The sequence below is a fragment of the Bos mutus genome, chromosome 7, assembly GCF_027580195.1.
Source record: "Bos mutus isolate GX-2022 chromosome 7, NWIPB_WYAK_1.1, whole genome shotgun sequence".
In the NCBI taxonomy this organism is placed as follows: domain Eukaryota; kingdom Metazoa; phylum Chordata; class Mammalia; order Artiodactyla; family Bovidae; genus Bos; species Bos mutus.
The window spans coordinates 42497882-42525137 of record NC_091623.1 but is presented as its reverse complement, the minus strand read 5'-3'; the positions used below and the strand labels follow the sequence as shown (position 1 = coordinate 42525137).

Below are 27256 nucleotides of genomic sequence, written 5' to 3'. Positions count from 1 at the left end.
ACTGTTTGCCATCCCATGGACTGTAGCCCACTAGATTCCTCTGTCTGTGGGAATTTTTCAGGCAACAATTCTTGAGGGGCTTAGCATTTTCTACTCCAAGGGATCTTCTCCACCTAGGGATCCAACCCGCATTTTCTGCATCTCCTGCATTGCAGAGCGATTCTTTACCTGCTGAGCCATCATTATCAGAGTCACTAGAAAAACTGATCATCAATACATGTCTCCAATGGTAGTCTATGTGAAACACCAATTTCTTTCTTTCTTTTTTTTTTTTTTGAAACACCAATTTCAATAAAAAGTTTGATATAGTAATGTCTAGACTCTAAGATGACCCTAACTAAAATGAAGCACATATTTATACCAGGTTTTAACTATGCAAATTATTTTTTCTTGTGTATGTAACATCAGTGTCCATATATAAAGGGGTTTATCATTGGCATGAAGGATTGTTTGGTGTAATTATATTTTATAATGAATTATCTTTCTTCTACTACTTGAAAATTTACTTTGTTAGCTACAAATATGATTCCTTCCATTGTTCTAAATAAAATATCTTCCCAATTATAAATTTTATCATAGCCACTAAGAGATGTTGAATACTGCTGCTAAGTCACTTCAGTCGTGTCCGACTCTGTGCAACCCCTTAGATGGCAGCCCACTAGGCTCCCCGTCCCTGGGATTCTCCAGGCAAGAACACTGGAGTGGGTTGCCATTTCCTTCTCCAATGCATGAAAGTGAAAAGTCAAAGTGAAGTCGCTCAGTTGTGTCTGACCCTCAGCGATCCCATGGACTCAGCCTACCAGGCTCCTCCATCCATGGGATTTTCCAGGCAAGAGTACTGAAGTGGGTTGCCATTTCCTTCTCCAATACATAAAAGTGAAAGTGAAAAGTGAAAGTGAAGTCGCTCAGTCGTGTCCAACCCTCAGCGACCCCATGGACTTCAGCCTTCCAGGCTTTTCTGTCCATGGGATTTTCCAGGCAAGAGTACTGGAGTAGGGTGTCATTGCCTTCTCTGAGATGTTGAATAAGCAATATAAATATCATGTATATATACATTTATTTCCAAAGTCCAACTCACTAGGGAGCTTAAACTCCTTCTAGTCCTGTGATTCACAGTCACAGATTTCTGAACAAACAGATATATACTTTTAACCTGGTATGGTTACCTGGAACACATGTATACCGGTGGTGGACTCATGTCAATGTATAGCAAAACCACTACAATATTGTAAAGTAATTAGCCTCCAATTAAAATAAATAAAAAACAACCTCAATGGAATCACTTTTTAGTACAATTATATGAAATAGACTTGAATAACTGAGTAATTATTCAGTTCATTTCAGTTAAGTCGCTCAGTCGTATTGGACTCTTTGTGACCCCATGAATTGCAGCACGCCAGGCCTCCGTGTCCATCACCAACTCCTGGAGTTCACCCAGACTCATGTCCATTGAGTCGGTGATGCCATCGAGCCATCTCATCCTCTGTCATCCCCTTCTCCTCCTGCCACCAATCCCTCCCAGCATCAGAGTCTTTCCTGATTTGGGAAGACTCCTTGGAGAAGGGCATGGTAACTCACTCCAGTATTCTTGCCTCGAGAATCACCATGGACAGAGGAACCTGGAGAACTACAGTACCTGGGGTCACAAAGAGTCAAACCCCACTAAAGTGACTTAGCACGCATATACGCTTTTGTAACAAATTACCACACTAGTGGCTTAAAACAAATACCTGTCTTAAAGTTCCATAACAAATTACCATGCTAGTGGCTTAAAACATACATATATATATATATATATATATATATATATATATATATCTTAAAACTCTTCAAAATTCTAAAGTCTCACTGGGCTAAAATTAAGATATCTGCAGGACTGAGATCCTCCTGAACACTCCAGAGAACAATGCGTTTCCTTTGTTGTATTACTTTTAGTGGCCACCAGCATTCCTTGGTTCATGGTCTTTCCTCCATCTTCAAACCCAGGTTCAGAGCATTTAAAAATATCTATCTGATTCTAATTCTTCATCCGTTCTCTTCTGCATTTAGAGGATCACTGTGATTACATTATTCCAAGCTGAATATCCATGCTAATCTGATATCAAGATCAATGATTATCCACTTTATTCAATTTGCTAATATAATCTCAGGCTTCTGTTATCTCAGCTGGTAAAGAATCTGCCTGCAATGCAGGAGATCCTGGTTCAGTTCCTGGGTTGGGAAGATCCCCTGGAGAAGGGATAGGCTACCCACTCAAATGTCTTCCTTGCCACCTAGATAGGATATTCAAAAGGTCTTGAGAATGGGGTGTGGTTATCTTTTGAGTATCTTATTCTGCCTAGTAAAGTGTCTTTTCTCAGATATATATCATTTGATGTCACTCAAAAGTGCTTTTTGAAAAGATTACTCTAACTGGAGGGTAATTACCATATGGTATTTTTGATGGTTTTTTGCCATATACCAGCATGAATTGGCCATAGGTATACATGTGTCCCACCCATCCTGAACCCATCTCCCACCTCCCTCCCTACTCTATCCCTCTGGGTTGTCCCAGAGCACTGGCTTTGGGTGACCTGCTTCATGAATTGATCTTGCACTGGTCATCTGTTTTACATATGGTAAGGTACATATTTCAATGCTATTCTCTCAAAACATCCCACCCTTGACTTCTCTCACTAAAAAAATCAAACAGAATTTACCACTGCTCACAAAGTGAGTGAGATGTTCAAAATTACATACATGGAAGATTCTTGATGAAGACCTAAAACTGTTTATATCTGAATCTAACAGAATCATTTTCTTGCTACCCAGAGAAGGACCTGCAGCATCAAGAACAGGTAGGACATTGTCAGAAATACAGAGTCCCTGGTACCTTGAATCAGACCTGCTGAATCATAATCTGCATTTGAATCATATCCTTGGTACTTTTTAAGAATAGTCAACTTAGGAAAGTGCTATACTAGAATAAGTTTAATTCCTTTTCCCTGATTTTATTTGAGGCAGTATAAGGAGATCAGCCCTGGGATTTCTTTGGAAGGAATGATGCTAAAGCTGAAACTCCAGTACTTTGGCCACCTCATGCAAATAGTTAACTCATTGGAAAAGGCTCTGATGCTGGGAGGGATTGGGGGCAGGAGGAGAAGAGGACGGCAGAGGATGAGATGGCTGGATGGCATCACCAACTCGATGGACATGAGTTTGAGTGAAATCCAGGAGTTGGTGTTGGACAGGGAGGCCTGGCGTGCTGCAATTCATAGGGTCACAAAGAGTTGGACATGACTGAGTGACTGAATTGAACTGAACTGAACTGAATTTTGTGTATTGGATGCTGTCCTATGTATTACATGTGTAGGATCCGTTTAGACCCTGAAAAATATCACCTGCTGCAAAGTCATCTCTGATTGTAAATCACTGCCATAGAATTTATGAACTAAAATCATTCTGACAATCAAGACACCCAGTCCAGACTCCATCCCTTCCTTGGTCATACCTTGGAGCAGAGCATTAAACCCCTCTGTGTCTCATTTCTATAATGCAGAATGAAGTCATGATATATAAGAAGACTACATCACAGCATGAACTTCCATAAAAATTAAAGCAGACAATCCACATAATGTGCTGTTAGATTATAGTGCATAAAAATATCTATATTTGTCTCATAATTAAAAACATAATGATGTACTAAAGGACAGCTCTTAACTTCTGATATAAGCATAAAAATCCTAACTGAGATGGCAATAATGTCAGGGAGCCAAGGAATGTAGTGCCTAAGGTTTTATATGAAAGGACACAGTTGTCACACTCATAAAATATTGTTTAGAACTATCAGGAATTATGTGTTCACCACTAGTGAAAACTTTAAAGATCTGAGGGACTTAATTAAGTGAGAATTCTTAACCTTAGACTTTGAGGAAACTTTAGCTCAGACTGGGATAAGATGCTGGGATGGTTTAGACCTCTGGACACAGGAGAATTAAGGAGAAGGAGTAATAAAAACAGAATTCACCTGCCTTGTAAACTGATCTCTAAGGAACAAAGAATGAACTGGAAAATTTTCCTTTCTGTCCAGACCACTGTCCCCCAGGGAAATCAGGTACAGAGTATGGGTGTTACAGCAGAAATATGCCTAATGAGAAGCCAGGTGAGCTATAAAATCTCTCTGCTGTGGTCCCCTCAGCCTGAGAAGTCTTGGATGCTACAGGACATGTTTCCTTTGAAAACCTGAGTTTGGCTGGGAAATCAGTCCTTTACTCCCTGCAGCTGTCTTGTGTGGACAGTACTTCAGTCTCTATTATCAACCCTCTAGGAGGCATTTGAACTTCCACACAAAGACCTTTCTTTCAGTTCCCATCGAGGTGAGTCTGAGAGCCCAAAGCCGCTGTGGGAGAGAAATACAATGCAAACCTTGAACATTTTTTTGAGGTCACCTGTGATTCAAACCAGTCTAGCTCAGATACCAGAGATTAGTGTGGTAGTTTGCTATCCTGATTATTGTGTGTTCATGCTCTTTCACTCAGTCATGTTAGACTCTTTGCAACCCCACAGACTGTAGCCTGCTAGGCTCCTCTGTCCATGGAAGTTTTCAGGCAAGAATACTGGAGTGAGTTGCCAATTCCCCCTTCAGGGGATCTTCCCAACCCAGAGATTGAACCTGAGTCTCTTGTATCTCCTGCATTGGCAGTTGATCCTTTTTCACTAGCACCACTCAGGAAACCCTACTTCATAAAAAAATGCATTTACTTAGCACTAAAAGAGGAGCAAAGGCTTCACAGATGACTCTAGTAGTAAAGAACCTGCTTGGCAATGCAGGAGACATAAGACACACGGATTCGATCCTGGGTTAGGAAGATCCCCTGGAGGAGGGCATGGCAACCCACTTCAGGATTCTTGCCTGGAGAATCCCATGGACAGAGGAGCCTGGTGGGCTACAGTCCACAGGCTTGCAAAGAGTTGGACACTACTGAGCAACTGAGCAGGCCTGCTAAAGAGAAGCAAAGATTGACCTCAGTAAGGTAAGGCTCACTGTTGCCAATTAAATGATAAAAATGGAAGTTCAAGTAGAAGAGAGACTGGGAGGCATAAAGTGTTTCCAGTAAAATTTGAACATAAGCCTAATGACAATATGAAGTAACAAGAATAGAGAAATAAGTTATTAGATGTGGACAGATGTATGTGAAGTAAGGGTTTTTTATAAGATAGGTCATATTTGACTGTTTCCATATTAATGAGTACGATCTGAACCAAGGGCTTCATGAAAATATATCCCTGCAAACATATGTATGCAATGGCTGATTCATGTTGGTGTAGGACAGAAACCAATACAATATGGTAAAGTAATCACCCTCCAATTAAAAACAAATCAATTAAAAAATATTCTTGACAGATAGAAACCTTTTCTTTTCTGTAATATTCAGTCAATCAGTCTTGTCTGCCTCTTTGTAACCCCATGGACTGTAACCTGCTGTCTCCTCTGTCCATGGGATTCTCCAGGCAAGAATACTGGAATGGGTTCCCATTTCTTCCTCCATGGGATCATTCCCACCCAGGGATCAAATCCACATTTCCTGTGTCTCCTGCATTGCAGGCAGATTCTTTACTCACTGGGCAATCGGGAAAGACCTTTGCTGAAACGTTTTATATGCATTCTCATATAGAAAGAGTTGGAAATGACTGAGCACACACAAACACACATATACACATATATATTTATCTCTGTGTTACACATTTACTCTGTTGATCAAAAATTGTTTGTGAGAACCCTTTGTAACTTTGCTCACATTATTCAAAATGAATTGGAGGCTTAATTTCTTTCCACAAAATTCTTGCCATTTAGTTATTTTATGTATATATAGATGTATTTGTGAGAATGTTTGGTAATTTATGAAATTTATGTGGTCAGTCATATGGTGTTCTCTCTAATGCTTTTTATGTTTTTTATTGAACGAATTGAGCTGTCACTGTAATATTCTTCGCTTGACAATACTTGCTTTAAAAACATGCCAGTGATTGTTTTCCTGCATATTTTTTAGTGCTAATTAATCACTTATTATGGGCTTCCTAGGTGACATTAGTGGTAAAGAACCCACCTGCCAATGCAGGAGACATAAGAGAAATAGCTTGATACCTGGGTCTGGAAGATGCCCTGGAGGAGGGCATGGCAACTCACTCCAGTATTCATGCCTGGAGAATCCCATGTAAAGAGGAGCCTGGTGGGCTGTGGTCCATAGGTTTTCTTTGGCAATTTAACATTGAATTAGTGCCCAATGTTGGTATCATTAAATTATTACTGTTCAGGTCTTTATGAAACATAGTTATAGATATTAATTCAATCTTGTTACATTCGGTTATTTTTAAAACTACTACCACTTAACCTAGCTTTATTCTCAGTAACATTGTCCCACATATGCTTGGTTTCTTTTAAACTTTTCTTTCTATATTAGGTACAAACACCTATTCATACACTTTTCTACAAATGTATGAATAGAATCCTATGCACATCACAGATACTTTTGATTCAGTGCCGTCTTTTTTTCCCCTACCTTTCTTTACTGGTCAATAATGCCCCAGGGATTTTTTTCCAATCAACCAATATCCAATGCAATATAGGTTCATTATTTCAATAGTTGTTTAGTATTTCATAAGGAGCTGTGCTACTCACACTGCAGATTGTCTTTCCTAATCTTTCTCTTCACGTTGTTATTATATCATTCCTACAAAAATATTTGAGATTGTTAAGCTTGAACTGTGTTTCTAAGCAAGAGCAACTCTGTTTCCCTGGGAACACTGAACAATGCTTGTAGAAATATCTGTCTGTTATTCTGGGAAGAGTGGGTGGAGGTCAGGGATGCTCTAGGCATCCTGCAAGACACAGGACACACCCCACCACAGAGAACAACCTGTCTGAGAATATCAACAGTGTTGAGACTGAGAAGCCTGCAGGTAAAGAACTTCTGTACTTTTAATATCTGTGCTGTTGTTCGGATGGTTTTCCCATCAGTTTAACAGCTTAAATTTCTGTCCGCAAATACAGATAGTGCACCTGTGCCCCCTGTTTCAAAGCACCACTGTAAACTGTGTGACAACTCTGTAAGTATTTCCCCAGATGGATGGTTGTGAAAAAGTGTTCTTTCCTTAACTGTTATTGAGATTGATAAAAAATCAATACCTTGAATTGTCATTTTGATGTGTCAATTTTATTATTATATGCCCACATAATATAAATTTCTTATTTTACCACTACCAGCTTTTGAAATGATTTTTAAGAATTGTTGTTTCTCAGTTGACCTTTTGGGGACTGTTTTGCCATAAAAATGCCTTTTCATTTTACTTAGTTAAATATGTCATCTTATGCTGGATTTCTTCCTTTAAGGCAGTTCGGCATACTTATGGATTTTAGTGTGTAGTTTTCTAGATATTCACCTAGAATCCATAGGATTCTCCAGGCAAGAATACTGGAGTGGCTTGCATTCCCTCCTCCAGGGGATCTTCCTGACCCAGGAATTGAACCTGTCTCTCTTATGCCTCCTGCATTGGCAGGCAGGTTCTTTACCACTAGAGCCACCTGGAAAGCCCCTGTTTCTATATAGGTGCACATATATTCACATATCTCTCTGAAAGTACAATAGTGACCATAGCAGTTGAAGTCTCTGTTTTGCATTGTCATGGTGAAATAATAGTACAATGAACATCTATTATAATATAACATCTTCAGGCATGAATCCTATGAAAAAATTTATTCAGGACAAAAGGATGGATTGACATGGTGTCTGTAGAATTTACAGAGTATAGTTTGAAAAGCCTTTTGCATGTTGAACAAAGACCAGAATAGCATTGGGGTATGCTCATCAGATTTATTTTAAATATATGATAGTGCTTAAACTCCAAGAATAACAAATACATGATGCCCCATAAGGAAACTGGGAAAGAGCTTCCCTCATTCCTTATAGAACAGTAAAAAATTGGTCAAAGACATGGAAAAGATTTTTGGAAAATGTCTTCTATTGCTTTATATAAAATGTGTTTAGCTTTTGTTGTTTTTCTTTGGATATTCATTTTTGTTGGTTTATTTACTTTGCCCATTTTTCTTTTGGGGTAGTCAAATACTTCAGGTTTCTTTCATTATAAAAATATAACTGTTTCTGTCAAGGAAAACATGTATTTTTCTTTTTGAAAATTATTTTTCCTGGGCATCAAGTATAGATAACTGGAATTGGAATGTTGTGAAACAAAGGAAGCTTTAATTCATCACATAATCTCAGGGACCATTCAGTTCAGTTCAGTTCAGTCGCTCAGTCGTATCCAACTCTTTGCAACCCCATGAACTGCAGCATGCCACACCTCCCTGTCCATCACCAACTCCCAGAGTTCACTCAAACTCATGCCCATTGAGTCGGTGATGCCATCCAGTCATCTCATCCTCTGTCATCCCCTTCTCCTCTTGCCCCTAATCCCTCCCAGCATCAGAGTCTTTTCCAATGAGTCAACTCTTCGTATGAGGTGGCCAACGTACTGGACCATTGCTAAGTCACTCTGTGCGACCCCAGGCTCCACCGTCCTCGGATTCTCCAGGCAAGAACACCAGAGTGGGTTGCCATTTCCTTCTCCAGTGCATGCAAGTGAAAAGTGAAAGTGAAGTTGCTCAGTCATGTCTGACTTTTAGCAACCCCATGGACTGCAGCCCACCAGGCTCCATGGGATTTTTCCAGGCAAGAGTACTGGATTGGGGTGCCATTTAGAGCTTATTAAATCTTTTACTCTCTAATGTCTATTTCATTTCCCTCTCTTCTCTCTCTTCCTTGCCTCTCTTTCACACACACACATACTTTTTATATTTGTTTAAATATAAAGCTGAAAGTGATCATAAAAATAAACCCCAAGTTTATTGGTCTCTGGGCAAGCTATGAACTGGAATTTCTGGGTACCATTTATACATTCTGTAGGAGAAAGATGATCTGACATGATCAGCTTGAGTTTATAATGGTATATGGTGTGAGCAGGATGGTTCTGGGTGAGAAATCCGTAGCAGGAACATAGGCCAGGAGGAAGTGGTGTGAGCGTGTGTGTGTGTGTGTCTGTGAGTGTGTGCTTATGCTTTGAGAACAGTTCTTTTTAAAGTGAAGGCACTTGGACTCATCTGTTCATGTGCCTTATCACAGAGCCCAGACTTCGGCCAGCAGAAGGTACTAAGGATGGGAGATTTTTTAATTCACAGGATGCTTTTGCAACTAAATTCATAAAGTGCAAGGAACAACCATTTTCCTTAGGTCCTTTGTAGTGACCATTCCCTCAGGCACATATTTCTCTTGATATCATGCTAGATCTTTCTCTCCCTTTCTTGAGCTATCTGTTCAATTATCACCTTGATTGCTGGCCTTACCTAAACACTCAATACATGAAAATACCTCCTACTGCTGCTGCTTCTAAGTCACTTCAGTTGTGTCCGACCCCATAGATGGCAGCCCACCAGGCTCCCCCATTCCTGGGATTCTCCAGGCAAGAACACTGGAGTGGGTTGCCATTTCCTTCTCCAATGCATGAAAGTGAAAATGAAAGTGAAGTCACTCAGTCGTGTCCGACCCTCAGTGACCCCATGGACTGAAGCCTTCCAGGCTCCTCCATCCATGGGATTTTCCAAGCAAGTGTACTGAAGTGGGGTTCCATTGCCTTCTCCGTACCTCCTACTACTCTCTTTTATATCTAGTTTTGTTTTCTTCATAGCAACTCTTATTACTTGACGTATTATATTATATTTGCACATCATCTTTTGCCATCACTGGATTGTGAAAACTTCCAGCTTTCAGCACCATATATATGCTACCTGTATTTGTTTGGGGAGACTTTTCAGGTGGCTCAGTGATAGAGAATCTATCTGGCAATGAAGGAGAGGCGTTTCAACCCCTGGGTTGAGAAGATCACTTATCATTCAGTTCAGTCGCTCAGTTGTGTCCAACTCTTTGCAACCCTATGAATTGCAACACACCAGGCCTCCGTGTCCATCCCCAACTCCTGGAGTTCACTCAAACTCACTTCCATCGAGTTCCATGCAGCCATCTCATCCTCTGTCATCCCCTTCTCCTCCTGCCCCCAATCCCTCCTAGTCAGAGTACTTTCCAGTGAGTCAACTCTTCACATGAGGTGGCCAAAGTAATGGAGTTTCAGCCTTCGCATCATTCCTTCCAAAGAACATCCAGGACTGATCTCCTTTCAAATGCACTGGTTGGCTCTCCTTGTAGTCCAAGAGACTCTCAAGAGTCTTCTCCAACATCACAGTTCAAAATCATCAATTATTCAGCGCTCAGCTTTCTTCACAGTCCAACTCTCACATCTATACATGACCATTGGAAAAACCATAGCCTTGACTAGATGGACCTTTGTTGGCAAAGTAATATCCCTGCTTTTCAATATGCTATCTAGGTTGGTTATAACTTTCTTCCAAGGAGTAAGGGTCTTTTAATTTCATGGCTGCAATCACCATCTGCAGTGATTTTGGAGCCCCCCAAAATAAAGTCTGACACTGTTTCCACTGTTTCCTCATCTATTTCCCATGAAGTGATGGGACCAGATGCCATGATCTTCGTTTTCTGAATGTTGAGTTTTAAGCCAACTTTTTCACTCTCCTCTTTCACTTTCATCAAGAGGCTTTTTAGTTTCGCCTCAATTTCGGCCTTAAGGGTGGTGTCATTTGCATACCTGAGGTTATTGATATTTCTCCTGGCAATCCTGATTCCAGCTTGTGCTTCTTCCAGCTCAGCGTTTCTCATGATGTACTCTGCATATTAGTTGAATAAGCAGGGTTACAATATATGGCCTTGCTGTACTCCTTTTCCTATATGGAACCAGTCTGTTGTTCCATGTCCAGTTTTAACTGTTGCTTCCTGCCCAGCATATAGGTTTCTCAAGAGGCATGTCAGGTGGTCTGATATTCCCATCTCTTTCAGAATTTTCCACAATTTATTGTGATTCACACAGTCAAAGGCTTTGGCATAGTCAATAAAACAGAAATATTGTTGTGGAACTCTCTTGCTTTTTTGATGATCCAGCGGACTGAGATGGCTGGATGGCATCACCGACTTGATGGACGTGAGTTTGAGTAAACTCTGGGAGTTGGTGATGGACAGGGAGGCCTGGTGTGCTGCAATTCTTGGGGTCGTAAAGAGTCGGACATGACTGAGTGACTGAACCAAACTGAAGTCAGCAGATGTTGGCAATTTAATCTCTGGTTCCTCTGCCTTTTCTAAAACCAGCTTGGATATCTGGAAGTTCATGGTTCATGTATTGCTGAAGCCTGACCTGGAGAATTTTGAGCATTATTTTACTAGCATGTGAGATGAGTGCAATTATGTGGTAGGTTGAGCATTCTTTGGTATTGCCTTTCTTTGGGATTGGAATGAAAACTGACCTTTGCCAGTCCTGTGGCCACTGATGAGTTTTCCAAATTTGCTGGCATATTGAGTGCAGCACTTTCACAGTATCATCTTTCAGGATTTGAAATAGATAAACTGGAATTCCATCAACTCCACTAGCTTTGTTTGTAGTGATGCTTTCTAAGGCTCACTTGACTTCACATTCCAGGACGTCTGGCTCTAGGTGAGTGATCACACCGTCACTATCTGGGTCATAAAGATATTTTTTGTACAGTTCTTCTGTGTATTATTGCCACCTCTTCTTAATATCTTCTGCTTCTGTTAGGTCCATACCATTTCTGTCCTTTTTTGAGCCCATCTTTGCATGAAATATTCCCTTGGTATCTCTAATTTTCTTGAAGAGATCTTTAGTTTTTCCCATTCTGTTGTTTTCCTCTATTTCTTTGCATTGATTGCTGAGTAAGGCTTTCTTATCTCTCCTCGCTATTCTTTGGAACAATGCATTCAGGTGCTTATATCTTTCCTTTTCTCCTTTGCTTTTTGCTTCTCTTCTTTTAACAGCTATTTGTAAGACCTCCCCAGACAGCCATTTTTCTTTTTTGCATTTCTTTTCCATGGGGATGGTCTTGATCCCTGTCTCCTGTACAATGTCATGAACCTCAGTCCATAGTTCATCAAGCACTCTTATCTATCAGATCTCGTCCCTTAAATCTATTTCTCACTTCCACTGTATAATCAAAAGGGATTTGATTTAGGTCATACCTGAATGGTCTAGTGGTTTTTCCTACTTTCTTCAGTTTAAATCTGAATTTGGCAATAAGTAGTTCATGGTCTGAGCCACAGTCAGCTCCTGGTCTTGTTTTTGCTAACTGTATAAAGCTTCTCCATCTCTGGCTGCAAAGAATATAATCAATCTGATTTTGGTATCGACCATATGGTGATGTCCCTATGTAAAATCTTCTCTTGTGTTGTTCTAAGAGGATATTTGCTATGACCAGTGCATTCTCTTGGCTAGACTCTATTAGCCTTGCCCTGCTTCATTCCATATTCCAAGGCCAAATTTGCCTGTTACTCCAGGTGTTTCTTGATTTCCTACTTTTGCATTCCAGTCTCCTATAATGAAAAGGACATCTTTTTGGGGTGTTAGTTCTAAAAGGTCTTGGAGGTCTTCATAAAACCGTTCAACTTCAGCTTCTTCAGCATTACTGGTTGGGGAATAGATTGGATTACTGTGCTATTGAATGGTTTGACTTGGAAATGAACAGAGATCATTCTGTCATTTTTGAGATTGCATCCAAGTACTGCATTTCAGATTCTTTTGTTGACCATGATGGCTACTCCATTTCTTCTAAGGGATTCCTGCCTGCAGTAGTGGGTATAATGGTCATCTGAGTTAAATTCACCCATTCCGGTCCATTTTAGTTTGCTGATTCCTAGAATGTCGACGTTCACTCTTGGCATCGCCTGTTTGACCACTTCCAATTTGCCTTGATTCATGGACCTAACATTCCAGGTTCCTATGCAATATTGCTGTTTACAGCATCGGACCTTGTTTCTATCACCAGTCACATCCACAGCTGGGTATTGTTTTTGCTTTGGCTCCATCCCTTCATTCTTTCTGGAGTTATTTCTCCACTGATCTCCAGTAGCATATTGGGCACCTACTGACCTGGGGAGTTCCTCTTTCAGTATCCTATCATTTTGCCTTTTCAATACTGTTCATATGGTTCTCAAGGTAAGAATACTGAAGTGGTTTGCCATTCCCTTCTCCAGTGGACCACATTCTGTCAGACCTCTCCACCATGACCTGTCCGTCTTGGGTGGCCCCACGTTGCATGGCTTAATTTCATTGAGTTAGACATGGCTGTGGTCTGTGTGATTAGATTGACTAGTTTTCTGTGATTGTGGTTATTTATTTATTTATTTATTTATTTTAATTTTATTTTTTAACTTTACAATATTGTATTGGTTTTGCCATATATCAACATGAATCTGCCACAGGTATACACGTGTTCCCCATCCTGAACCCTCCTCCTTCCTCCCTCCTTGTACCATCCCTCTGAGTCGTCCCAGTACACCATCCCCAAGCATCCAATATCGTGCATTGAACCTGGACTGGTGACTCATTTCATATATGATATTATACATGTTTCAATGCTATTCTTCCAAATCGCCCCACCCTCTCCCTCTCCCACAGAGTCCAAAAGACTGTTCTATACATATGTTTCTGTTTGCCTGCATGCATGTTAAGTGGCTTCAGTTGTTTCTGACTCTTTGTGACCGTATGGACTGTAGCCCACCAGGCTCCTCTGTTCATGGGATTCTCCAGGCAAGAATACTAGAGTGGCTTTCATTCCCTCCTCCAGGGGATCTTCCTGACCCAGGATTTTTTTTTTTTTTCCTGACCCAGGAATTGAACCTGCCTCTCTTATGCCTCCTGCATTGGCAGACAGGTTTGTCTTTTTTTTTTTTTTTTTTTTTTACCACTAGCGCCACCTGGAAAGGCCTTTTTTCTATTTAAGTGCACATATATTCACATATCTTTCTGAAAGTACAATAGTAATTAGCCTCCAATTAAAACAAATAAATTTATATTAAAAAAGAAAAGCTATAGGTCAACAATAATAGGAATGAAAAGAGAAAAACAACTACAGATATGTACAGATTGTGATAATAAAAGGATATTATGGAAAAAAAAATAGTGGCCATAGCAGTTGAAGTCTCTGATGATTAGGATTTTGCATTGTCATGGTAAAGTAATAGTACAATGAACATTTAATATAATATAATATAACATGTTCAGGCATGAATCCTATGAAAAAATTTATTCAGGACAATAGGATGGATTGACATGGTGTCAGAGTATAGTTTGAAAAGCCTTTTGCGTGTTGAACAAAGACCAGAATAACATTGGGCTATGCTCATCAGATTTGTTTTTAAAATATGACAGTGCTTAAACTCCAAGAATAACAAACACACGATGCCCCATAAGAAAACTGGGAAAGAGCTTGCCTCATTCCCTATAGCACAGTAAAAAATTGGTCAAAGAAATGGAAAAGATTTTGGGAATCTTTCTTCTATTGCTTTATATAAAACACGTTTAGCTTTTGTTGTTTTCCTTTGGATACTCATTTTTGTTTGTGTCTCAGATGGTAAAGCGTCTGTCTGCGATGAGGGAGACCTGGGTTCGATCCCTGGGTCAAGGAGATCCCCTGGAGAAGGAAATGGCAGCCCAATCCAGTATTCTTGCCTGGAAAATTCCATGGATGGAGGAGCCTGGTGGGCTACAGTCCATGAGGTAGCAAAGAGTCGGACACGACTGAGACACTTCACTTCACTTTATTTACTTTGCCCATTTTTCTTTTGGGGTAGTCAAATATTTCAAGTTTCATTCATTATAAAAGTATAACTGTTTTGTCAAGGTAAACATGTATTTTTCTTTTTGAAAATTATTTTTCCTGGACATCAAGTAGAGATAACTGGAATTGGAATGTTGCCAAACAAAGGAAGGTTTAATTCATCATGTAGTCTCAGGGACTATTAGAGCTTGTTAAATCTTTTAACCCCCTAATGTCTATTTCATTTCCCTCTCTTCTCTCTCCCTCCACCTCTCTTTCACACACTCACATACTTTTTATATTTCTTTAAATACAAAGCTGAAAGCGATCATAAAAATGAACCCCAAGTTTATTGGTCTATGGGCAGTCTGTGAACTGGATTTTTTTTTATTTAACTTTACAATATTTTTATTGGTTTTGCCATATATCAAAATGCATCTGCCACAGGTATACATGTGTTCCCCATCCTGAACCCTCCTCCCCCCTCCCTCCCCATACCATCCCTCTGGGTCTTCCCAGTGCACCAGCCCGCAAAGTATCCAGTATCGTGCATCGAACCTGGACTGGTCACTCGTTTCATATATGATATTATGCATATTCCAATGTCATTCTCCCAAATCATCCCACCCTCTCCCTCTCCCACAGAGTCCAAAAGACTGTTCTATACATCAGTGTCTCTTTTGCTGTCTTGTATACAGGGCTATTGTTACCATCTTTCTAAATTCCATGTATATGTGTTAGTATACTGTATTGGTGTTTTTCTTTCTGGCTTACTTCACTCTGTTTAATAGGCTCCAGTTTCATCCACCTCATTAGAACTGATTCAAATGTATTATTTTTAATGGCTGAGTAATACTCCATTGTGTATATGTACCACAGCTTTCTTATCCATTCATTCTGGGTACCATTTACACATTCTGTAAGATAAAGATGATCTGATATGGTCATCTTGAGTTACAATGGTATATGGTGTGAGGAGGGTGGTTCTGGGTGAGAAATGTGTGTTAGGAACATAGCCCAGGAGGACAAGGTGTGAGAGTGTGTGTGAGCTTGTGCCTTGAGAACAGTCCTTTAAGCAGAGGTGCTTGGATTCATATATTAAGGTGCCCTATATCACGGAGCCCAGACCTCAGTTAGCAGAAGGTACTAAGGATGGGAGATGCTTTAATTCATAGGATGCTTTTGCAACTAAATTCATAAAGTGCAAAAACAAGCATTTTCCTTAGGTCTTTTGTAGTGGCCATTCCCTCGCCAGGCACATATTTCTCTTGATATCATAATAGATCCTTCTCTCTCTTTCTTGAGCTCTCTGTTCAACTATCACCTTGTTTGCTGGCCTTACCTGAACACTCAGTACATGAAAATACCTCCTACTACACTCTTTTATATCTAGCTTTGTTTTCTTCATACCAACTGTTATTACTTGACATATTATATTTACACATTATCTTTCACCATCACTGGATTGTGAACATTTTTGTTTTTCAGCACCGTCTATTTGTTACCTGTATTTGTTTGGAGGGACTTGACAGGTGGCTCATTGGTAGAGAATCTATCTGGCAATGCAGGAGAGGCGGGTTCAAACCCTGGATTGAGAAGATCACCCGGAGAAGGAAATGGCAACCCATTGCAGTATTCTTGCCTGGGAAATCTCATGGACAGAGGTGCTTGGCAGGCTACATACAGTTCGGGGAGTCTCAAAAGTGCCAGATCCGGCTTAGCAACTAAACAATATGTGCTTTGAACATGGTTGACACTCAATATATATTCTTCAAATGTATGAAAGTATTTCTCATTACAACTGTAGAATGCATGACTTCTTTGGGAATATGCTTAGAAGGGGTCAAAAATGCCCAGCTAGAGATGAAATAGAACTTTTCTAAACACAAGATATTAAAATTAATTTATTGAGAGCAAAATAGAAATTGCATTATGTGAGTTATGCCAATTTGTGTGAAAATTACTCATGTTATTTTCATTTTTCCTGGTAGTCACCTCCACCACATGAAACCAGGTAACAATACACACTTTTCTGAATTTTTTCTTCTGGGATTCTCAGAAGATCCAAAATTGCAGCCCCTCATCTATGGGCTTTTCCTCTCCATGTACCTGATCGCTGTGTTTGGAAACCTGCTCATCATCCTGGTCACCATCTCTGACTCCCACCTTCACACCCCCATGTACTTCTTCCTCTCCAACTTGTCCTTTGTAGACATCTGCCTCACCTCCACCACCATCCCAAAGATGCTGCACAATATTGAGAACCAAAGCAAAGTCATAACCTATGAAGGCTGCATCGTCCAGGTGTATTTTTACATATTCCTTGCAGGAGTAGATGACTTCCTCCTGACAGTAATGGCCTACGACCGCTTTGTGGCCATATGCCACCCCCTGCACTACACAGTCATCATGAACCCTCGGCTCTGTGGACTGCTGGTATTGGTGCCCTGGGTGGTGAGTGCTGTGCATTCCTTGTTACAAAGTTTAATGGCTTTGCAGCTAACCTTCTGTACAAAGGTGGAAATTCCCCAATTTTTTTGTGAACTCAATCAGATGCTCCAACTTGCCTGTTCTAACACCTTTCTTAATGACACAGTGATGTATTTGGCATCAGTGCTACTAGCTGGTGGGCCGTTTGCTGGTATCCTTTACTCTTACTCTAAGATAGTCTCTTCCGTACAAAGAATCTTATCAACTCAGGGAAAGTTTAAAGCATTTTCCACTTGTGCATCTCATCTCTCAGTTGTCTTATTATTTTATTCTACAAGCCTGGGGGTGTACCTTAGCTCTGCTGCTACACACAGCTCACACTCAAGTGCAACAGCCTCCGTGATGTTCACTGTGGTAACACCCATGCTGAACCCATTCATCTACAGTCTGAGGAACAAAGACATAAAGAGGGCTCTGAAGAGAGTCTATGGAATAGTAGCTATAAAAAGGCCAATTGTCCTGGGGCAGATGAAGTGCCCTTGACTGCATTGCTCAAAGCCTGAGAATCAGTAATTGTGACACTTTCCTCAGTGTGGAATAAAATTTGCTCCTTCTACTTAATTCCTTGGATATCCATTTGTATAAAAATTCAACTTTTCTATACAATCTCAGTTACTCACTTTATTAAAATTTCTTTTCATACTATCATTTAGGGTTTTTTTTTAAAGTTGTGCTTCTTTCTACTTCAAAATTTTCCGAACTTTAGATATGAGATATTTGGGCATTTCTATTTTTTATGGAGTGACATGAGGAATAATATTTTCTTAAAAGACAAATGTCATCCTGAGTAATTTTTGCCTTGCTTTCTGGAAAAAAAAAATTCATGAGATATAGTACTCATATGAAAAAGTGTACAAGTGAAATCCAGGGCAATTTATATAATTTTATAAAAGGGTTGACTGAATCAGAGGGTGTGGAGCTATGGATAAGGAAAGTTGATTGCAATGTTACAGGCAGATTTTCAATTGCACAAGGTGTCCTTGCTTCCAAACTCTGCATTATTCAAGGGTCAAATCTTTCTATATGTATAGTATGTGTATATACCTCATGATCAAAGATGACTCACTAGAGAGCTTGACTGCCTATCCAGTCATGTGGTTCAGGTCACAATTTGTGCAAACATGTTTGCCAATATCCTGCTTACCTGGGAGGAAACTGCAATAGAATAAACTTTTGAATATAATTATCTGTAATACAATTAAAAAACAGAGTAGTGAATGCTATCTTTAAAGATCAGAATAAATGCATAGAGTGAGATTATTGGAGTTAATCTCAGTTCTATGCCATTTTTTATTTTATTCAGTTACTTGTTGCCACATAACCACTCATCCTAACAGTAACTGTTCTAATATGATGTCTTTATTATCAAACGAGATTTAATATTAAGGAGGTGTTCTGATCTCTGCTGGATTTCTCATGAGTCTATGTTCTCAGTAATTCTATACGTTGGAACTCTAAAGCTCATCCATGAGGTTGTATGGAGCCATGTAGCAATTATTTCTTCACTAACTGCAAGGAGATCCAACCAGTCCATTATGAAGGAGATCAGCCCTGGGATTTCTTCGGAAGGAATGATGTTAAAGCTAAAACTCCAGTACTTTGGCCACCTCATGCGAAGAGTTGACTCATTGGAAAAGACTCTGATGCTGGGAGGGATTGGGGGCAGGAGGAGAAGGGGACGACAGAGGATGAGATGGCTGGATGGCATCACTGACTCGATGGATGTGAGTTTGAGTGAACTCTGGGAGTTGGTGATGGACAGGGAGGCCTGGCGTGCTGCGATTCATGGGGTCGCAAAGAGTCGGACACGACTGAGCGACTGATCTGATCTGATCTGAATATATGATAGTCTACTCCATTTGTGTATTTTAATCTTATGCTTATGCATGTGTCCTCAGTGGTGTCTGTTCTTTATGAACCCATGGACTGTAGCTCACCAGGCTCCTCTGTCCATGGGATTCTCCAGGCAAGAATACTGGAGTAGGTTGCCATTTCCCCTTCTGGGGATTTTCTTGACCCTGGAATCGAACCTGCATCTCCTGCATCTCCTGCATTGGCAGGTGAATTCTTAACCACTGAGCCACCTGAGCCACCTGGGAAGGGAGAAGGCAATGGCACCCCACTGCAGTACTCTTGCCTGGAAAATTCCATGGACGGAGGAGCCTTGTAAGCTGCAGTCCATGGGTTCGCGAAGAGTCAGACACAACTGAGCGATTTCACTTTCACTTTTCACTTTCATGCCTTGGAGAAGGAAATGGCAACCCACTCCAGTGTTCTTGCCTGGAGAATCCCAGGGACAGGGGAGCCTGGTGGTCTGCCATCTATGGGGTCGTACAGAGTCAGACACAACTGAAGCTACTTAGCAGCAGCAGCAGCACCTGGGAAGCCACAATTTTAACCTTATAGCTTGTGGGGAAAAGTCTATTATTGGTGACATGAGTATTATGGTGGCAGAAGACACTCCCTTTGTTGCTCCCCTCAATCTACAACTTATACATAACATCATGCATAACTAAAGGTTTTTTTTTTTTTTTTTCCTATCCAACACGTTGGGACACCAGAGATACACACAGTTGTACATCTGAAGGTGAGCGGATTTTTCACATGCAGGAGGTGGAGCCAGGGGAACAGGAGAGTTGGTGATGCTGATCCAACCCCATGGCTGAGGCAGCTAAGCCTGCAGCCCCAGAGCACCTGGGAGTCCCACTTGGGGTGGTGTGCGTAACCCTGGCCTCCTGGATGCAGCAGCACCTGCAGCCCCAGGGAACCAGGTATCAGGTGGCGGGGGGGGTGCCCAAGCAAGGTCACCCTGCATGTGGCAAGAGCACCTAACACTCTGGGAACCTCCAGCAAAGATGCCAGCCACATCAGGGACACTGACAACACCAGGTCACCTGTGATGCTGGTGTAACAAACATTGATGGCAAGGACAATGACAATGCCTATGGAAGAGGCCATGAAATGCAAAAAAATGTAGTTCCTCAAATATAGCCAGGAGCAGCTGAAAGGTTGTTGTTGAATCACGCGAATACACCTGGATTCTTGGCGCCTGGAGGAGAAGAATTCAATCCGGGGCCAGAGATGAGGCTTGATCTCTCAGAGCTTTTGTGTAATAAAGTTTTATTAAAGTATAAAGGAGATAGAGAAAGCTTCTGACATAGGCATCAGAAGGGGGCAAAATGAATACCCCCCTGCTAGTCTTCAGCTGGATGTTATATAGTCACTAGCAGTCTGTTAATGAAAGAAAGGAATGTCTTAAAATTTAGAATGGCACCAGGCCCCTCACCCATAAGATGCATTTTGGGATAGTCTTGGCGCCAAATGGTTTATCCTGGGCCATAAAATTATTAACTTGAATCTTGAAGAAGGACAAATCACCATACAAATAGTTTCATTTACATAGATTAGGGGAACAATATCCATACTGGTTTGTCAAGTAGGTTCTGGGCCAAGAGGCGGAACCAACTTGGAGACAGAGTTTGGGGTAAAGGCATAGTACATTAGCATAGCTTAAGACAAACATTTCCATAAGAAAAAGGCATTGGTTATCTCTAGGCTCAAGAATAGCTAACTTCAGGTGAAACCAGGTGTCATTATGGTCACACAGTATTTTAAGAGAAACCTCCCTTTAAATTTGTATAGAGAAGGAAAAAATATTGCTAGTTTGTTTCCTCCTGCCGCTTAAGAGAGATAAAAATGTCTGACACTTGCAGGCTATTTCCTCCATTTGGAGAACCCTGGCCTTCCTGCCTGTTACCCTCTTACAGCTCATGTGAAAGAAAGCAAAATCTTGTGCCACAAAGTCACTTAATTGAAAAACGCAGAAGGAACTCTGTTAGCAATCTGTTGAATTGTTAGAATCAAAGTATACAAGGCTTTACCTACATAAGAACACTGTTTGCTCCTTCAAATGAATGGACGGAGGAGCAACCCACTGGGCATCATGAAAAACCACAGTAACATGGAATCACAAAAAGAAAATGACAGTTCTCCATGAACTAATTTAACATCCTGTAAGATTGTGATCGATGATGAAAGTGAAAGAGGAGAGTCAAGAAGTTGGCTTAAAGCGCAACATTCAGAAAACGAAGATCATGGCATCTGGTCCCATCACTTCATGGCAAATAGATGGGGAAACAGTGTGTTACTTTACTTTGGGGGGCTCCAAAATCACTGAAGATGGTGACTGCAGCCATGAAATTAAAAGACATTTACTCCTTGGAAGGAAAGCTATGACCAACCTGGATAGCATAATCAAGAGCAAAGATATTACTTTGCCAACAAAGGTCCATTTAGTAAAGGCTACGTTTTTTCCAGTGGTCATGTATGGATATGAGAGTTGGTCTGTGAAGAAAGCTGAGCGCTGAAGAATTGATGCTTTTGAACTGTGGTGTTGGAGAAGCCTCTTGAGAGTCCCTTGGTCTTCAAGGAGATCCAACAAGTCCATTCTAAAGCAGATCAACCCTGGGTGTTCTTTGGAAGGAATGATTCTAAAGCTGAAACTCCAGTACTTTGGCCACCTCATGCAAAGAGTTGACTCATTGGAAAAGACTCTGATGCTGGGAGGAATTGGGGGCAGGAGGAAAAGGGGATGACAGAGGATGGGATAGCTGGATGGCATCACTGACTTGATGGACATGAGTTTGAATGAACTTTGGGAGTTGGTGATGGACAGGGAGGCCTAGTGTGCTGCAATCATGGGGTCACAAAGATTCGGACACAACTGAGTGAGTGAACTGAACTGGACTGAATTGAAGATTGTGATCAAGCAAGTGGAGAATTCAACATAGTCATGAAGAAGCTCAACAAGCTACAAGAAAACTCACAAAGACACATCAGTTAGCTGAGGAATAAAAATAATGAACATTAGGAACAGTGTCCAAAATGATGAAAGCTCTTAAACATAAGTAAACAGAAATTCTGGAGCTAAAGAATTCAGTAAATGAGATGAAGGATGAATTGCAAAGCACTGGAAATGGAGACCATATGGAGTAGAGAGATAGTGAGTTCAAAGGTAGAATGATTCAGGTAGATGTGAGGACAGAACATATATATATATATTTTTTTTTAATGAAGATATTCTCTGAGAAACTTCTGACTCTACTAGAACAGGTAAGAAGGATATTGGGTGTCTCAAAAGCAGAAGAGAGGGAGAAAGGAACAGAGAGATTATGTATAGAAATAATAGCTGAAAATTTTCCAAGTCTGGGGCAAGAACCGAATGCACACATCTACAGAGGTATAATAGAACACATAAATGTTTCAATGCAAAAGACCTTCTCCAACACACACGTATTAAAACTGTCAAAAGTCAATGAATGAAAAGACTTCCCTGGTGGTGCAGTAAGCAAGAATCTGCCTGCCAAGGTGGGAACAGGCACTGGGGATGATGCCTGGTCTGAAAAGATTCCACATGCCACAAAGTCACTAAGAAGGGGCACCACAACTACTGAGCCTGTACTGTACAGCCTGTGCTCTGCAGCAAGAGAGGTCACCATGGTGAAGAGTAGCACCCCCAACCTCCGCAACCAGAGAAAGCCCCAACAAAGCAAGGAAGACTTGGTGCAGTCAGAAATACAGCAAATAAATAAAGAAAAATTTTTTTAAAAGTCAGTGAAAGAATGCTGTTTTTATATACTAATATCTCTCTATATATAGATAGATAGATATGACAATCAACAAAGACCTAGGGAATTAAATACAGGAAAATAAACTCAATATCTTATAATAATCTATACTAGAAAAATAATATAAAAAGAGAATATATATATATATATATATATATATATATATACTGCTGCTTCTAAGTCACTTCAGTTGTGTCCAACTATGTGCGACCCCATAGACGGCAGCCCACCAGGCTTCCCCATCTCTGGGATTCTCCAGGCAAGAACACTGGAGTGGGCTGCCATTTCCTTCCCCAATACATGAAAGTGAAAAGTGAAAGTGAAGTCGCTTAGCCGCATCCAACTCTTTGCAACTCCATGGACTGTAGCCTACCACGCTCCTCTGTCCATGGGATTTCCCAGGCAATAGTACTGGAGTGGGGTGCCATTGCCTCCTCTGATATATATAATTTTCTCTATACCTGGAACTAATATGACATTGTAAATCAATTACATTTCAATAAAAGTTATTAAAAGGAAAGAATATTAAAGGTATCCAGAAAAAAAGTGAGCACCCTGCAAAGATACCTGCATTGGGTTATCAAGAAATTTCTTAGCGCAGAATCCATAGGCCAAGAGAGAATGGAATATCATTCTCAAATTATTGTGATATAAAAACTGCTAGCCAAGAATCCTCCATCCAGCAAAGGTGTCCTTCAGATATGAAGAAGAAATAAAGGCTCTCCCAAATAAAGAAAAGCTGGGGGTGTTCAGCACCCAGAACCATCATAAGCAAAGTTGAAGTGTTCTCTTCTACTTCAAATGAGAGGGCAGAAGTACCAAAAAAAATCAAGTTGATAGGCAAAAACAGAAAACTTAAACTATATACCAGAGTAAGTCAACTCAATTTAAATAAATAAATAAACAACCATATTAAAAATAGGTAGAGGACCCTCAATAGACATTTTCCCCCAAGGAAGATATACAAATGGCCAACAGACACATGAAAAGAGGCTTAACATCATTAATCTTCAAAGAAACAGAGACCAAAATTGCAATGAGGTACACCTTCACACAGTGAGAATGGCTATTATCAAAGAAACAAAAAGCAACAAGTTGATGAGGGCCACATGAGACCAGGAAATGATACACGAATTTCAAAATTTCTTCTTCTGAAATTAATAGGGAAACCAGAACTGCAGCACTTTATATTTGCACATTTTATCCCCATGTACCAGATCACTGTGCTTAGAAACCTGCTTATTATCCTAGCCACCATCTCTGACTTCACACACCCATGTAATTCTTCTTTTCCAATCTGTTCCTTTAAGATACATTTCACATTCATCACCATCCCAAAGAAGGCAAAGCCATAACCTATGAATATACTTTTACCTACTCTTTGTCGATTTGGGCAGCATTGTACTGACCACAAAGACCTATGACCACTTCATGGCCATCTTTCAAACTCTTCACCATCCTGTCACCATGAACACCACCAGCCCCTGCACCCCTCCCTACACACACACTTGTGGATTGCTGGTTCTGGTGTTTGGTACATGAATGCCCTACATTCTTTGTTACAAATATTAACAGTGTTGCAACTTTCCTTCTGTACCTTCTTGGAATTCTGTACTTTTCCTGTAAAAGCAAATAAGAGGTCCAAATAGTCAATTGTGACACCTTTCTTAAAGACATGATGATGTAATTTGAAACTGTTAAATTTCAGGTTGGTAATTGGTTCCCAGTTCCAAACTGGGAAAGGAGTATGTCAAGGCTGTATATTGTCACTCTTCTTATTTAACTTACATGCAGAGAAATGCTGGATTGGATGAAGCACAAGCTGGAATCAAGATTTCCAGGAGAAATAGCAATAACCTCAGATATGCAGATGACACCACCCTTATGGCAGAAAGTGAAGAGGAACTAAAGAGCCTCTTGATGAAAGTAAAAGAGGAGAGTCAAAAAGCATTCTTAAAACTCAACATTCAAAAAACTAAGATCATGGCATCTGGTCCCATCACTTCAAGGGAAAGAGATGGGGAAACAATGGAAACAGTGAGAGACTTTATTTTCTTAGGCTCCAAAATCACTGCAGATGGTGACTGCAGTCACAAAATTAAAAAACACTTGTTCTTTGGAAGAAAAGCTTTGACAAACCTCAACAGTGTATTAAAAAGCAGGGACCTTGCTGAAGAAAGTCCATCTAGTTAAAGCTATGGTTTTTCCAGTAGTCATGTATGGATGTGAGAGTTGGAACACCAAGAAGTCTGTGTATCAAAGAATTGATACTTCTGAACTGTGGTGTTGGAGAAGACTCTTGAGAGTTGCTCGGACTGCAAGGAGATCAAATGAGTCAATCCTAAAGGAAACCAATACTGAATATTCACTGGAAGTACTGATGCTGAAGCTCAAGCTTCAATATTTTGGCCACCTGATGTGAAGAGCTGACTTGTTAAAAAAAAAAAAAAAAGACCCTGATGTTGGGAAAGATTGAAGGCAGGAGGAGAAGGGGACAACAGAGGATGAGACAGCTGGATGGCATAACCGACTCAATGGACATAAGTTTGAGCAAGCTCCAGGATATGGTGAGGGACAGGGAAGCCTGGCATGCTGCAGTCCATGCGGTCACAAAGAGTCAGATACAACTGAGTGACTGAACAACAAATTTCTTACCTGGGATTCTTTACTCTAAGATAGTTTCCTCTCTATCTGGAATACCATCAGCTTGGGGGAAGTGCAAAGTGCTTTCCACCTGTGCATCTCACTTCTCACTTGTATCCTTGTTTCATTGCATGGGCTTTGAGTGTACCTCAGCCCTGTGGCTACTCATGCCCTTCTGCTTAGAGTCAAGTGCAATCACCTCAGTGATGTACACTGTGATCACACCTATCCTGAGCTCCTTCATCTATAGTCTAAGGTACGAAGACATACACAGGGCTCTGAAAAGATTATTAGGAGTGGCAAGTATCAAAGTACCACCAGTGGTAGTGTTAAAGAAGTTCCCTTCTTTCAGGGTGTAAAGAATTTGAACTGGAATCTGATATTGCAGCTCAAATGATCAGAAACACAGTCCCTGGGCCACTAGAGACCTGAGGAATCCGAATAAACATTTGAACCACAGACCTTGGTGATTTGTATGAACAAATTGTATGAACAGTGAATTTATAGATATTCTTGTCTGGAATAGGATTTCTCTCATTCTTATGCTGCCTTGGACAGGAGAATTATTTGTATTGGGTGCTGTTCTGTGGTTTATAGAAGATTAGTAGCATCCCTTCAGATATTTCCAAGTATCTCCAGTGTCAAAATCATGTCTGGTTGAGAATCACTGGGACAGAGTTCCAGAACTAAGAGACCTCAATCCAGACTCCTGCCCTTACTTGGTTTGTACTTTTAAGAAGAACATTAAATCCTTCTGAGTTCCAATCTGACAACAGAGAATGGAATTCAAAAAAGTGCTACCTCAAAAAACGCACTATTTAAAAAATTAAATTTGGTAATCACTATAACATGCTAAGATAGTTTAATAGTCATGCGTTAGTCACTCAGTTGTGTCCAACTGCTTGTGACCCCATGAACTGTAGCCTGCCAGGCTCTTCCGTCCATGGGATACTCAAGGGAAGAATACTGGAGTGGGTTGCTATTTCCTCCTCCAGGGAATCTTCCCGACCCAGGGATCAAACCTGCATCTCTCACATCTCCTGCATTGGCAGGCATATTCTTTACCACTGAGCTACCTGGGAAGCCTGGTTTATGGTCATATTAATATCATACCAGGCTTCTCTGATAACTCAGTAAAGAATCTGCCTGCAACACAGGAGACCCTGGTTCAATTCCTGTGTCAGGAAGATCCGTTGGATAAGGGATAGGCTACGCACTCCAGTAGTCTTGGGCTTCCCTTCTGGCTCAGCCGGTAAATAATCTGCCTGCAATGTGGGAGACCTGTGTTTGATCCCTGGGTTGGGAAGATACCCTGGAGAAGGGAATGGCTACCCACTCCAGGATTCTTGCCTGGAGAATTTCATGGACTGTATAGTCCATGTGGGGCAAAGGGTCAGACACGACTGAGTGATTTTCACTTATCATATCAACATATAAATATTTTTCTTATAAACATTTTATAATGAGAAACTAAAGGGCAGCTGTTGACTTCTGATATAACTGAGAAACTTGTAATTGGCTTGCAAAAACTAGTATGAATCCAGGGAGTATAATACCCACATTTTTATATTGAAGGAGCAAAGTTATCCCCAGTTCTGAAGAGGGAAATAGTAGTTTTAAAGATTTCAGTAGTTTTTTTCTTTTTTTCTCTATCTCTACCACAGATCAAAGCTTTGAAGACCATAGGGACCTCGTCAAGACAAATCCTCAGTGTTATAGTTTAAAAAGAATTAGATCTCAGGGATGTGATGAGGTTCTGGGAGCCTTAGTGCTTTGAAATCTGGAGAATTAAGGG

The 27256-nt window shown here is 40.6% G+C and overlaps 1 protein-coding gene across 1 annotated transcript; it reads left to right on the top strand.

Moving 5' to 3' along the window:
- Positions 1 to 16705: 16705 nt before the first annotated feature.
- On the top strand, positions 16706 to 17674 carry LOC102286701 (olfactory receptor 7A17). The gene has a single exon (XM_014478383.1). It carries the CDS (start codon positions 16706 to 16708, stop codon positions 17672 to 17674), a length of 969 nt encoding a protein of 322 aa, XP_014333869.1.
- The last annotated feature ends 9582 nt before the right edge of the window (positions 17675 to 27256 follow it).

Bases quoted from the DNA above. Each gene is read 5' to 3' on its own strand.
- LOC102286701 (XM_014478383.1), top strand. From the start codon at position 16,706: ATGAAACCAGGTAACAATACACACTTTTCTGAATTTTTTCTTCTGGGA.